We start from the raw sequence: 15,362 nt of genomic DNA on the forward strand, positions 1-15,362 counted from the left end.
ACCTGAGTCCCAAAGGAGTTTTGCCAGTTTATTGGTTGAAACCACTGGACAAAACTGTTTTTATGATAATGAAGGAAAATATGAAAAATAGAAATCAAGACAGAAAATGCTAAATATGAACAGTTTAACAAAATTGAAATAAAATGAAAAAAAAATAGGCTTGAGAGCCTTTAGGGCACCCATCACCCCATTAATCCTGAGTGTGGACTCTCCCTGAGCTTATCTCTCCAAGTCTCAACTTTTAAGCTTTTACCGAAAGAATTTGTAACAACCCTGCATATCTGAAGTGACCTTCTTCACCTAATCAGCATTAGCCAGAGAGACAAGCACTCATTCTCAGGGCCTACAGAGATGAACGACCCAACTGCACACTTAAGACACATGCATTGTAATACACCTAAGAACATTGTAATACCTGATTTTTATACTACCTAAAGCTAAAGATGAAGTGTAATCAATTGAAGTGAAAGGATCTAGAGTTGGTGGAGACTATAGAAGTAGGAGATGTAGGTCAAGAGTAGAGAATATCTTTTTTTTTACAACCCCAGTTCCAATGAAGTCAGGACATTGTATAAAACATAAATAAAAACAGAATACGATGATTTGCAAATCCTTTTCAACCCATATTCAATTGAATATGCTAAATATTTAATGTTCAAATGGATAAACTTAATTATTTTTTGCAAATATTCACTCATTTTGAATTTGATGCCTGCAACACGTTCCAAAGAAGTTGGGACAGGGGCATGTTTACCACTGTGGTACATCACCTTTCCTTTTAACAACACTCAATAAGCGTTTGGGAACTGAGGACACTAATTGTTGCTTTGTAGGTGGAATTCTGTCCCATTCTTGCTTGATATACAACTTCAGTTGCTCAACAGTCCGGAGTCTCTGTTGTCGTATTTTGCGCTTCATAATGCGCCACACATGGTCTGGACTGCAGGCAGGCCAGTCTAGTACCGCACTCTTTTATGTAAACTCGTTGATTGGATTACTGACAAAGTCTGATTTTCTGCAGTTATTGGATTATTAAGTGCATGTAAACACATGCATGTAAATGGCAGTTAGTTAGCAATAAATTAGTTATACTTTGTAAAACTAGATGTGCATTTCCTGAAGGAACTGCAAGAGTGCTTGAAAAGAGCTGCAAGTGTGAAGTGTGTGTGTGTGTGTGTGTGTGTGTGTGTGTGTGTGTGTGTGTGTAGGTGAACAACACCTTCTTAGGTATGTGTCTGTGTGGTGTGTGTGAGAGGGAGAGATTTATGTGTTTGAGGAGGGGGGTGGGGGGCTCATTCAAATTAACTGTCACTCTGTTATTATGCAGCTCTGAACAAACAGTCATAACTCGGGAAATGTTAACTCGCTTAACCGGATAGATGGTGTGAGATAAGACCCCTTGAGGATTATTTTGGTGCAATGTTGTGTGTATTGAGAAGAAAATGTCTGAGTTATGACAAGTTAAACACAGAGAAAATCTTGAAATAAGCAGATTGTGATTTTGAGAAATTTACATGGGAGTGAAGGGGGCAGTTTTCTGTGCCTAGTGCCAAACAAATGCTCATAACTCTAAAGCTAATTGATAAAATGATGAGATATTTTAAGGTTTAGAAAGGACACATTTCTCTACCATTTAAAACAAAAAAAATGAAGAAAAAAAATGAAAATGGAGTTTCTAGGTGAAAGTTTAAGGATTTTAAAGCAGATTCCCTGTTGAAAGCTGTGTCTGTGAGAATGAGTGGCCTGCTGTGACATCATTGATGTCATTCACTCTTATGGGAGGTTTTTCATTTTTAAACTTAATTTTATTAAAAACTGCCAATCTGATCGACTCCAAAAATACATAGCACAAGTTGAGCGCTGAGACCTTCGAAACACAGTTTGATCGGAGTCTGTATTTTAAGCAGTTTGGGCTGTATTAATCGCAGAAAAATGTGGAAGAAGAATAAGAAGAAGTATGAGAGATAACAATATAGTGCTTTTTCAGCTCTCTAATGATAGATAACAATAGAGTGCATTCAAGCACTCTAATTAAGTCTGTCCAAAAACACACCTACATTGTGTGTGCAAAGTAATTTGATGGTTACGTTGGCAGCTATCCACTTTTTTACAGTTTGTGAGCAACATTGGAGTGCTACATCAGGTGATGCGAAACATCCCTTGTTCTTTGTCATTGCTCACTCAATCTTTCTGATTGGGAACATATTTTTGTTCCATCTTTGTCAGATGAAGAAACAAGTAAATCCAAGGACTAACCTGATTAAAACTGATTAGCTTAACTGTTGGTGAGGCAAAGCCCTCATGTCTGAAGATGTTAAGTGAAAAATGTTCAATATAAACTTATTCTGTGTTTGTAACCCTAATGCCCCTCAGACGGCTACTGTGCTGGGAAAACTACACATTTAAGATGTGATAAAAGTACAGTTCTTTAAGTGGTCACCACTCGCAGAATACATTAGTTTTTGTTTTATAATTTTTTTAACATGTTTTTATAATATATCAGTAAATTCACCATCCTTTTGTCAAACACAAACAACCACTTATGTCATAAATGTATGTGTTTTGCAAATATACAAACTGTTCTTTACAAAATGTGCAGGTTGAAGAATAAGTGAGAAATAAGTGATTTCCATTTAGGAATTGTGCAACCCTATTGTAATTGCATCAGAATAGTCATGTTTTACTATCATTTTTGATGCCCAAATGGGATTAAAGTGTAAAGCAGAGTAAACAGGCTGCTTGCCTGTGCTCCATTGTTTTGAGTTATTTAAGTTGTGTGCAGTGGTTTCTACTGCAGGTGTGTTTGTATGTATTTTGTACTGTAATATCTGTCTGACAGTGATCTTTGTGTTTTGCATGCATTTGTTTAGCATGTGCTCAGTGTGCCTTGTACTCAGTGTTGTTCTATTTTCCTTATAAATGTCAGCACTATTTGTAAATATGTGTGGATGCAAGATAATGTGTGTTTATGAACCTTTGAAAACATTTCTCTGTGTGTGTGTGTGTGTGTGTGTGTGTGTGTGTGTGTGTGTGTGTGTGTGTGTGCGTGTGAGGCAGACATGTGATCGCATAAAACAGTCTGCAAGTGGTACAAAGAGGCGTGTTTTCATCATTGAAACCATGGGTGGCTACTGTGGTTACCTGGCGACGGTAGGTGCGTTGGCTGCTGGAGCCGATGCTGCCTATATATATGAAGAACCCTTCAGCATCAGAGACCTGCAGGTGACATCAACGACATACACATTTACATACACATATTTAATATGTGTGTGTGTGTGTGTGTGTGTGTGTGTGTGCGTGCATATATATATATATATATGGATATGGATATATAAATATATATATATTATATTTCCAAAAGTATTCACTCACCCATCCAAATCATTGAATTTAGGTATTTCAATCACTTCCATGGCCACAGGTAAAAAACCAAGTACGTAGACTGCTTCTACAAACATTTGTGAAAGAATGGGTCACTTTCAGGAGCTCAGTGAATTCCAGCATGGTACCGTGATAGGATGCCACCTGTACAACAAGTCCAGTTGTGAAATTTCCTCATTACTAAATATTCCACAGTCAACTGTCAGTGGTTTTATAACAAAGTGGAAGTGTGGCACCACTGGACTCCAGAGCAGTGGAGACGTGTTCTCCATAAAGACATGGATGAGCGAGTTTGGTGTTGAAGAACTTGACTGGCCTGACCTCAATCCAATAGAACACCTTTGAGTGGAGACTGCAAGCCAGGCCTTCTCACCCAACATCAGTGTCTGACCTCACAAATGCGATTCTGGAAGAATGGTCAAAAATTCCCATAAACACACTCCTAAACCTTGTGGACAGACTTCCCAGAAGAGTTGAAGCTGTTATAGCTGCAAAGGGTGGGACAACATCATATTAAACCCTATGGATTAAGAATGGGATGTCACTCAAGTTCATATGCATATGAAGGCAAATTGGTGAATACTTTTGGCAGTATAGTTTACACACACACACACGTGTGTGTGTGTGTGTGTGTATGTATATATGTGTATATATATATATATATATATATATATATATATATATATATATATATATATATTCTGAATTACTTTTTTTTCCATCTTTCTTTCAAAATACTTTTCAAAAGTAAACTGGTTGAAAACAAAATAGAATTCTTGTCATGAATAAATGTAATAATAAATATAATAATTATTAGCGTCCCTACAGATTCTTAAGAGTGAAATTTAACTGAGTATTTTCATATGTAAACACATTTTATGTTTTTAAGTTCATTTGAGTGATAAGGAAAACTTAAATGGTCAGCCATTTAAGTTTTCTTGATTCACTGGGGAATATATATGAGACAAAACAAAGGCCAAATTCCTTCAGTTAAACCAGAGAAAACAGCAGTGATGTGCGACAAAAGGTTGATCTGCACAAATCAGGAAATGGCTACAAGAAAATAGCTAAAGAGATGAAAATGCCCATTTACATTATAAGCGCAATTATTAAGAAGCTTTAAACATCTGGAGATGTTAAGAATCTGTAGGGAAGAGGATGTATGTCTATACTGATCTCACACACAATGAGGAGGACGGTTTGAGTGCACAATGAATCGCCAAGGGTCACAGATGGGGAAGTGCAGAATTTAGTTAGGTCCTGGGGTCACAGCATCTCCCAAACCACAACACCACCTATAACTGACACTGCAGTTAATTAATGGCTATATAGCTAGCAACAAAAGTAAATAAGGGCAACAAATCACAATTCTTATTCTAAAGCTGAAGCTGCTATCTTTTATCCTTTGTACACTGTGAGTTATGAATCTTTCAAACTCCCAAATTGTATTTACAACCATTGATCATTTTATCAGAAACACCTACCATGTAGGTTTATGGTAAATGACTGTAGCTCATTTGTTGCTGCATAGTTTGTCAGCCACTCTCTACCCTGTCTATCACTGAAAAGGGACCTCCAGAGGACCACCAGTGTTTAGATATTATTTGGGTGGGGTACAACTCTGAGCACAGCTGCTATACCGGCGTATTAGTAACATGTAATATAGCATTGCTTTAGCATGAGTGAATCAGGCATAGTGGTGGTGTTGGAAACTGCTGGGTCTATTGTGTGTTTATGTTTCTGGACCAACAACCTAGGTGTTTCTATTAAAGTGGTAAGTAATTGTACACAGGGTTTAAAAACTCCAGCAACACTGCTGTGCCTGAACCTCACTCTAGCACTCATCTTGGAATTCCTGGAATACTCCTTAAGGATAATATCTGTTGTGAAACAAGCATACGGATAAAATAAAATTGAATTGCAACTAGGTGTGACCGATATGAAAAAATAGTATATTGCGATACTTAACGAAATTTTCATGATACATATCACAATATTTTGATAAATTGTTATTTAATATTTTACATACTGTCTTGCATTAAATACAATTAAACAGCAATAATGATGCTGTCTCTTTAATCAAGCATTCAACTGATTAGTGATCTTTAAGATCACCCCAATAACAAAAGTGGTCTTTAAGAGCATCGCAATAACAAAAATTGTCAGGATAAAATATCATGTTACCCACCCCTTTTTGGAGCTAGAGCTTTAATTGGACCTGAAATTGTTTCGTCCAATACTGACCCAAGTCCGACATAATTCTGCCTGAACGGAACCACAGTATCATGCTTTGAGTCTGAAACTGACCAGGACCAGCTAATCATCATCCAAAATGCTGAAACAGCTGACAGGAAAGCACCAGTTACTGTGTAGTAACAACAGTAGCCATCATTAAAGCACAGAAAAAAAAATACAAAACAATATAAAATAATATGCTATGATAAAATTGTCAGGTGTCAAAAAATATGTTTAAATTCTGCTTTAACAAATTTATTCATCAAATAATACTTTTTAACAGCATCACAAACACTGTTCACATCTTTCCTTACTGCACTGTTCTGTGCGCTGTGCTGTGCTGATGTAGCGAGATGGCAGCATTTACCTGTTTACTAAAATTCTATTTCTGCAAATAGAACATGTGCATATTTTTGGCCAAACCGACACATTAACCCCTTAACAAGTTTTTATTACACACTTCTATAACCTAGGAAAAGCTCCATTAGTTTGCATTGAAGTCCCTGTAGTTACTGAATAATAAGCCTTTATATGAAATAAATCTAAAATGATAAAGTGTTAAACACTCTTTTGGCTCAATTGTTTCACTACTTTTTCCCGTTTTCACATGAGTGTGGGCCCCCGTGGACTTCGGTGCTGATGGTAGTGAACTCTAGCATGCTAGATTAAAAAATAATTTAAGGTAGTTAAAGTAGTAGAATAAAGTAAGAGAATTCAGGGGAAAATGAAGCATAAAATTTGTTAAAAGTGGGAGGTGGGCTGTGAGAACCCAACTGAACTTGACATGAGCAGCTGGATTCTGTATGTATCTGACAAATGCTTCAAGCTCTAGTTGGAATGCAGAGATAAATACTGTTCCACTAGGTCAGTTGAAAACTCTCTCTCGCTCTCATCTGTCTCCTGCTTCCTGTGTTTGAACAAGTGAATCATCCATTACCTGGTCTCAAAAGATAGTGTGTCTATATTAGGATGAATGGATGACCTAAATACTCTCATAAACATAGGCACACACACAACAGCATGATTATTACAAGCGGTTAATCTGTGATTAGTGATGTTATTGTTGTGACTGGAGTGTTGGAAATAGAGGAATTACAACAGACATGCACACACAAATACACCGAACATGACCACCTCCTTGTTTCTACGCTCATTGTCCATTTTATCAGCTCCACTTACTATATAGGTGCACTTTGTAGTTCTACAATTACAGACTGTAGTTCATTTGTCTCTCTGCATACTATGTTAGCCCCCTTGTTCCCTGTTCTTCAGTGGTCAGAACCCCCATGGATCCTCATGGAGCAGGTACTATTTGGGTGGTGGATCATTCTCAATACTTCAATAACACTGATGTGGTGGTGGTGTGTTAGTGTGTGTTACACTTATCTGAGTGGATCAGACACAGCAGTGCTGCTGGAGCTTTTAAACACCTCAGTGTTACTGCTGGACAGAGAATAGTCCACCAACCAAATATATCCAGCCAGCAGCGTCCTGTGACCACTGATGAAGGACTAGAGAATGACCAACACAAACTGCAGCAGCAGATGAGCTGTTGTCTCTGACTTTATATCTACAAGGTGGACTGACATGGTAGAAGTGTCTAATAGAGTGGACAGTTAGTGGATACACTGTTTAAAAACTCCAGCAACACTGCCGTGTCTGATCCATTTGTATCAGCACAACACACACCAACACACCACCACATCAGTGCAGTGCTGAGAATGATCCACCACCTAAATAGTACCTGCTCCGTGAGGGTCCATGGGGGTCCTGACCACTGAACAACAGGGTTACAGGGGGCTAACAAAGTATGCAGAGAAACAGATGAACTACAGTCTGTAATTGTAGAACTACAAAGTGCACCTATATAATAAGTGGAGCTGATAAAATGGACAATGAGCGTAGAAACAAGGAGGTGGGTATAATATTATGCCTGATCTGTGTATAATCTATCAACTCACACAAGTCTCTCACCGACATGAGTCCTTCAGCAAATACATATTAAGTCTATATTCCAGTTTAGATAAAATCAACACTTAAAAGATTTAGAAGTAATAGCACCCCCTGCTTTTGGATTAAATAATAGCATTGTCCTGGAGCCTATTTTTTTCTTTCTCCTTCTCCTGCTCCAAACTTAGTGTGTTATATTTAGCCTTGTGGACTATTTCAGGAGTTTACAGCAGAGAGAGAGAGAGAGAGGAGAAAGTGAGTGAGAGAGAGTAAGAAAAGGAGAGAGGGAGAAAAAGAGAGAGGGGAAGAGAGAGAGATGCATAGAGAGCGTGTGGTTGTGGAGGGCAGTGACGTTAATGTGAGTTTTTAATAACTGCATTTTCCAGACCAATGTAGAGCATTTGACAGAGAAGATGAAGACCAGCATCCAGAGAGGCCTAGTACTCAGGTACCTCACACATACATACACATACACACACAATTCACCCTGCAGAATGTTTCTTTCTTAGCTCTTGTCATAAAGCAGTAGCTTTTGTGTTTTTATGTTGGTTAGTAGAGATATTATTAACTGATTTGGTGACTATTATGTTGGTTTATGGTTAGTTGTAAGTGTGATTTACACAGATTACTGAAGCAGTTCAAAGACAGAGTTCAAAAGTCTTTTCAGACTTTTAACTGACTTGGACTTTAGACCAAAATCCTTATGCTTTGAATGGCTCCATACCTTATTTATGTTTCAATTATAAAAATGTTGTCAATACCAATAAAATTATGCCTTTGTGATGATGCTAGCTGGTCTAGCACATCACCAACAGCCAAGAACAAGACTGAAAGGGACAAGGTATGACGAAGCCTTCTATTTTAATTAACTTAAAGAGACAGTTACTTACCTGTTTCCTGGAAAGAGTAATGGCTCAGGTCATTCGGTCCTCTTGTAGGTCTGCGGGCCTGAAAGGCACACAAGGACAGTGGGTGCACGGGTCGACCTGGAGAGAAAGAAAGAAAGAATTTGTAGATATATTTACTTGAAGTATATGCTGAATATGTATGTACTGTGAATGGGAACGTGACTGTTTTGCCTTATGAATACCTGAATTTAATTTTTGTTTAGTCCACTGGGAGGGGCTATAGGTATTTAAGGTCAGGCCCAGTCTAGTTGGGGCGAACTGCTGCAAGTAAGATGACTAGTCTCACTGCCGATATGCACCCTGAGTTAGAGAGGGAAATTAAGGGAGAATAGTCAATGAAGAATAACAAAATTCCTGTCATACATTTGAGTTTTATTTATTTTTATGTAAATAGTTGTGCGATACCATGGTGATGGATCTTTTATTGTGCTGATTGGATTTTTTGATAACATGTGCAATAAGGTAACAGGGCAAGAGAAACATTTTATCAGCCTTATGCTTGAACTTCTTTCAAACATGCCAACACGGTAACATCCATGCCACTTCGAGCTCACTCTACCACAGCCTCTGAAACAGAAAATGTTTTGGTAGTATGTTTAGTGAATTTTTAGTATAACTCAAAAAAGCTATTAAGTACATGATAAGTAAATACAGCACTGAACTGTTGTACATCAATACAAAAATGTTCACTTAATTGCAGAAAATATGTGTTTCAGTAGTGACAATTTCTAATGTTATATTTACTTTAAAATAGTGGGATGTAACTGCTTACCATGTGGCCATAAGGGAGAAAGATGCAGTCTCACTTTCTGCTCTAAAAAGCAGCAGTGTAGCTTAAATAAGGCTCCACCTATTGACTAAAACTCGTGTGTTGTTAGTTATATTAAAACATGGGACAGCGTTTATTTTTTTTTTATTAAACTGATGAATGATAAATCTGAATCTTTCAGTTTCACTTTAGAAGAAATCAAAAAGGTCTTTCAAAGAAAACAACACAGAAAAAATTGCAAAATGTATTATTTTTAAACATTAGATTTTTAGGTTAGGGGTTGGGACAGCCACAGAAAGTACCCTGTAAATGATAATTTATATATCACTGCTGTCAGAAGAAAACCTAGTATCTCCATTTTGTTGTTTTCAGTTTATGATATAATTTGAAAATGCATATTGTACTTAACATTGTAGATTTAATTAATAATAGACTAAATAAATGGGCCAAAATGACTTGGCTAAAACATCATTGTTTCCACTGACTTACATTAAAAGTAAAGTTTCTTCTCTCTCCTGTAAAGTTACCATTTTGGAGATACGAGGTTTTGTTCCAACAACAGCAACGTGTGTGTGTGTGTGTGTGTATATATATATATATATATATATATATATATATATATAGCTTATTATTATCTCAGTTAATGCTTTGGGTTTAAATAGATCATAACATTATCCTTATTAATATTGGAGGTCTGAATACTAATTCATTTTTCACTGTTGGAATGGCAGTTTACTAGAATGAATTCAGTAGAAAGGTCCATAGACTGCATTGAAGTGAATGCACAGTTATGAAGATATAACTGCATGTGTGTATGGATCTGTATGAGATACTGAATAAACTAAAAAATGTATGTGGGCATGTGTTAATGTAAGTGTGTGTGTGTGTGTGCGTGCGTGCGTGCGTGTGTGTTCTCTTTGCAGGAACGAGAACAGCAATGAGAATTTCACTACAGACTTTATCTACCAGCTGTACACAGAAGAGGGCAAAGGAGTGTTTGACTGCAGGAAGAATGTCCTGGGACATATGCAGCAGGTACACTCTCTAACACACAAACCAGGCACACACACACACACACACACACACACTTATGCACTTATGCAAGCGCTCACCTTCACACATGTACATCATTTACTCTTTCATAGAACTGTCTCACACACACACACACACACACACAACACACCTATGAAATGAATAGCACAAATAAACTTTATTGGGATGCATTATAGTTGTTGGATGCATAAAGATCCAGAGTATATTTTACTATCAAATTCCTTACATACACCTACCAGGCCTGTGCAGTCATATTATGGTTAGTAGTAGTATAAGTTATTGTAGGTTAGTAACTATATATACACAGTGATGGGCTAAAACATGAGTTCCTGCCTATATGCTGTTGGTCCTCCACGTGCCACCTGCTGAGGTATGGACTAGACAAAGGCTTTGAAGATACCCTGTGGTATCTGGCACCAAGACGTTAGTAGTAGATCCTGTAAGTCCTGTAAGCTACGAGGTGTAGCTGCCTGGGATTGGACTTCTTGTTCCAGCGCATATTGAGATGTGGGGAATTTGGAGGCTTAAACTCTCCATCATGTTCTTCAAACCATTCCTGGACAATATGTGCAGTGTGGCAGGGCACATTATCCTGCTGAAAGCGGCCAATGCCATTGAGGAATACTATTATTATGAAGGGTTTTACCTGGTCCACAGCAATGTTAAGGTAAGTGGCATGTGTCAAACTGATATCCGCATGAGTGCCAGAACCCAGAGTTTTCTCACAGAACACTCCCTGTACCACTTTTACATTTACAGCATTTAGCGAAAGCTCTTATCCAGAAAGACACAAAGAGTCTACCTAGAGAAATTATCTTTGTTAGTTACAAATAAGCCAGAGGGAAAGCTAGACCTGAACTCAGATATTTCTAGAAACAAAAGCCTGTGTTGATACCTAGAGAAAAAGGAAAAGAAGTAAACACAGTGTAGTGCATTAAAATAAATATTTAACTTAGTGCTGTAAAAAGAGATGTGTCTTCAGTCTGTGTTTGATGACCGCAAGAGGCTCTGCTGTTCGGACAGCCATTGGGAGTTCATTCCACCACCTTGGTCCAAGGACAGAGAAAAGTCTTGAAGTTGGTCTTCCACGCATCATGAAGAATGGCGGTTGGAGTTTTAGGCAGGGAGGAGCTGGTCCATTTTTGGCTTTGTAGGCAAGCATTAGGGTTTTAAATCTGATGCGTGCAGCTACAGAAAGCCAGTGCAGAACAGTCAGAGAGTTCTCGAAGAGTTGTCTTCTCCCCACAGTGCATTCTAGTGCCATCGATTTCTGCGCTGTGTGCTGTGACAGATTCCTCCCAGAACCATCATTAAAAATCTCTACGATTAACGCCACATTAGCCCTTCTCTCAGTTTGAGACAGACAGGTTAGCCTTTATTGCCCTCACACATCAATGAGCCTTGCACATGTAACACCCCATCGCTGGTTCATGGTTTGTCCGACCTTAGATCACAGACGGTAGGTACTCACCACAAGATAATGTTATTCATTTCATATGTTCATATATTCATGTCATAATGGTTTGGCTCATCATTGTGTATATATACATATGTGTATGTGTGTAAATAGTTCAGTCATGTTTCATTTACAAACCTGGTAAATACGGTTTCAGGGAGGAGCTCCATCTCCGTTTGACAGGAACTTTGGCACAAAGATTGCAGCTAAGGCTATGCAGTGGATCTCCAAAAAGCTGAAGGAATTCTACATTGAGGGTACACACACACACACACTGACCATCACTAATATTATATTTAAGACATTAGCATGATGTGTTTTACTTCGACTGCGTTTAAAGGTTGCGTTACCCAGGTAGTGTTATCAGCTGAATGATTCTTAATTTTGCTTTTGCAATACTTCTTCACAACTGCAACCTACTAATTGTCTTGGCTGGCTTTAAATGTTGAAAAACTCGTGCAATTAGTCAGAAGCAAGTTCTTTAACAACTATAAAGATAGACGAAAACATGTAAAGTTGCAGGAAACATTGTTAGCATGGAATAAGTGAATATATCATATTTATGACTTTTATATCACATAGTTCTTGCTATACAAAATCATTATGATTTTATGAAAGTGGTCTTAGAAAGTTGAGTAGGTTGCAGCTTCTGCAACTGAGTTTCAGTCAAGTAAGTTGGAGGCTTAACATTTAAGCAAAAGAACATAGAGAGAGTGTTCTTTGTGATCTGTTGCTTTTATACAGCATTTAAATCAAACAGTAAAGCCACAAGCATTATATCAAAGGTGCGTTAATATTGGCAATTGTTTCTTCAAAAAGTAGTCATCATTTGCATTACACATGCCACAATATCAGGTTCAGTTCTGCTTTCCAGTAATTGCCAGGTTAACCTGAAAGATTTGTTCCGGCTAGTACATAAATCTTACAGTCCATCTTAGATGCTGAATTGTATTCTTTCATTTCTGGCTAATTCTGGTCTGTTCAGTTGCTCCACTGTCACATCTGCTGAGTGGAAAGCTTGTTTAGGGGCAATGGCAGGTTCTAAATTTGGTGTTTTTGCATATGCCATGGGAGAAACTTAGTAACTTAGGTTAGCTGCACCATAAAGTTGTCATTACAGTATTTAGCAGCTGGTGCTTAGTTTAATGATGTAGTCATTGTGATAAAAGGTGCTGTCATCAGAAATAACGGCTTGGGTTGAACAAATCCCAGCCAATCAGATTATATTGTTGAAAAGAACTGTTGTATGAATATGGAATGCAAGTGAAATTTAGGCTGGCTTTACATGGTGGCAGTTCCATGCAACTTTTGTTTGGAAGCTACATGAAACTAAATTGAAATTGAGTTGCATAATGTAAAGTGTCCTTCAAAATGTCCTTCAAGTGTCTCATTTGAAACTCTGTCACAACAGTTGAGTACTTGATGAATTAAGTTTCTTAAAAAAGCTGATGAAAGTGCCAGTAATGCATGATCACTTTGACTCACATACTTTAATCAATAAAGATTGATTTCACCAGCTCAGTGCTCAAGAAAATAAATAAAACTTTCTCTTGAACTTCAGTTATTGCATAATTTAATGTCTTTTCCTCTTTGCTTTTATTTTTCTGACATGTTCTGTCGTGGAATTTAGAGGAAGGTAAATCCCTTTGTGTTAGAATACAGGATTATTGCTGTTTGTTGAAATAAGCATAGTTACATTTATATTGGGTGGGTATTTGTGTAGATTTTTGAGTTGTATTAATGTGTCTTTGTGTAGACTTTTATCTTGTGTCTTAATCTTATCTTGAGCAGAGTTCTGTAGGATAAATGTGTGTAATCATACATTTGTGCATGTAGGTCGTGTGTTTGCCAACACTGAGGACTCTGCGTGTTTATTGGGGATGCGCCGTAGAGCTTTGGTCTTCCAGCCGGTGACACAGCTAAAAGAAGAGACGGACTTTGAGTAAGAAACCCAAACACATACAAGTTGCCCGACCACCTTTGGGATTTTTTTTGATTGGTAGAAAATTGGAATCATAACATATTTAACTTACATCCAATTCCTTTGTATGTATCCTCAGTGGCCATTTTATCCTAAAGACCTACCGTCTACAGGCAGGTCCACAAATATTTAGACATCATTAAAGTTATTTTAGTTCCAGTATATTGGAGTTTACATGAACTAATGAATGCATGTTCAAAGTGCAGGCTTTTAGCTTTATTTGAATTACAGCCATTTTCATACACAGCATTTTTAGAGCCTCAAAAGTAATTGGACAGCCAGGTGCTCATCTGTTCCTTGGGCAGGTGTGTGTTATTCCCTCCAGGTCTGTAGTTGATTTCAAGTGTGGCATCTGCATTTAGAACTTGTTTCTTTTAACTGTACATTTCAAGTCCAAAGAGTGGTCAGTGAAGCAAGCCTGCAGAACTCATCAGAGCGGCAAAAATGTCAGGTGTGGCCAAATAAAGTATTTGATTCATTTTTAAAAAGATGTAATGCACTGGAGAGATAAAAAAAAAACCCAGGAAGTAGGCATATCTGTGTCAAAGTCAACAATCAAGAGAAGCCTTCAACAAAACAAATAAAGAGGGTTTACCACAAGAACCACTGATAAGCTTCAAAAGAGGAAAGTGAGATGATCATAAGGGCAGATGAGACAAAGATCAGCTTGTATAAGAATGATGGGAAGAGAAGAATATGGAGAAGAGAAGGAACCAGTCATGATCCAAAGCATACCACCTAATCTGTCAAGCATGGTGGAGGTAGGGGCATGGGCATGTATGGCTGCCAATAGAACTTGTTGTCTTATAATTACTGATGATGCGACTGGTGACAAAAGCAACATGCTGAATTCTGAAGAGGATAGGGTTATATCAACTGCTCAGATTCAGCAAAATGCTTCAAAAACCGTTACATGGTGCTTCACAGTGCCGATGCTCAATGATCTGAAGTTTACTGAGAAACAACCCAAGGTATTTTTAATGAAAAGAAGTGTAGTGTTCTGCAATGGCCAAATTAACCACCTGACCTCAATCCAAATGATATATTAAATTATATATTTAAAAAATGATTTAGATATGGTGTGGTAGATGTGTAACTTGTAAGTTAGTTTAAGACGTACTGAAGTAAGTTTATTAACTGGATTTAGAGATGAACAAACTGATAGTGAAGTACTGATTCTTGGAAGTTTTTTATGTAGTCAGTAATATTAATATTTATGTTTTAATAAATGAAATATGTATTTTATGGTGAAAAAAGATTGCAGCAAATAAACGCTCTCAGGCATTATTAAGGTATATAGACGAAGGCCTAACATTAGGTCACTTAACACTCAAATTTTTGAAACACCCTGCAGTTCTTGACCAGCTCAGTTCTCCGATGAAAGACACATATGGACTTAGATTGAACAGTTTACTTAAGACTAACACTTACATGTATTTTTTCACTATACAGTTTCAAATATTTCCCTTTTTTATGTGCTTAACTGCTAAAAGTATTACTATGGGTATCAGTACTGGCATTTTGGTATCAGAATAATAGTCTTCATATTACTCTGTAACTAATCAAAAAGAAAATGTGGTTTCATCCATCTCTAACTGGAATAGGTGCTGTTTGCTCCCATATTTTCAT

At 37.5% G+C, this 15,362-nt stretch overlaps 1 protein-coding gene across 2 annotated transcripts in view; it reads left to right on the plus strand.

The window, feature by feature from the left end:
* The window catches only part of LOC108428315 (ATP-dependent 6-phosphofructokinase, platelet type-like), a 55,468-nt gene that overhangs the window by 37,681 nt on the left and 2,425 nt on the right, over positions 1–15,362 (plus strand). The window contains exons 17-22 of one of the 2 annotated variants that reach the window (XM_017699226.2): positions 3,058–3,222; positions 7,953–8,014; positions 10,167–10,278; positions 11,910–12,009; positions 13,383–13,388; positions 13,589–13,694. In XM_017699226.2, the coding sequence (XP_017554715.1) occupies positions 3,058–3,222; positions 7,953–8,014; positions 10,167–10,278; positions 11,910–12,009; positions 13,383–13,388; positions 13,589–13,694 (551 nt within the window). The remainder of the gene's footprint in view (positions 1–3,057; positions 3,223–7,952; positions 8,015–10,166; positions 10,279–11,909; positions 12,010–13,382; positions 13,389–13,588; positions 13,695–15,362) is intronic. The other variant, XM_037530828.1, reaches the window with a different exon arrangement.

This window comes from Pygocentrus nattereri, chromosome 19 (assembly GCF_015220715.1).
Source record: "Pygocentrus nattereri isolate fPygNat1 chromosome 19, fPygNat1.pri, whole genome shotgun sequence".
Lineage (NCBI taxonomy): Eukaryota > Metazoa > Chordata > Actinopteri > Characiformes > Serrasalmidae > Pygocentrus > Pygocentrus nattereri.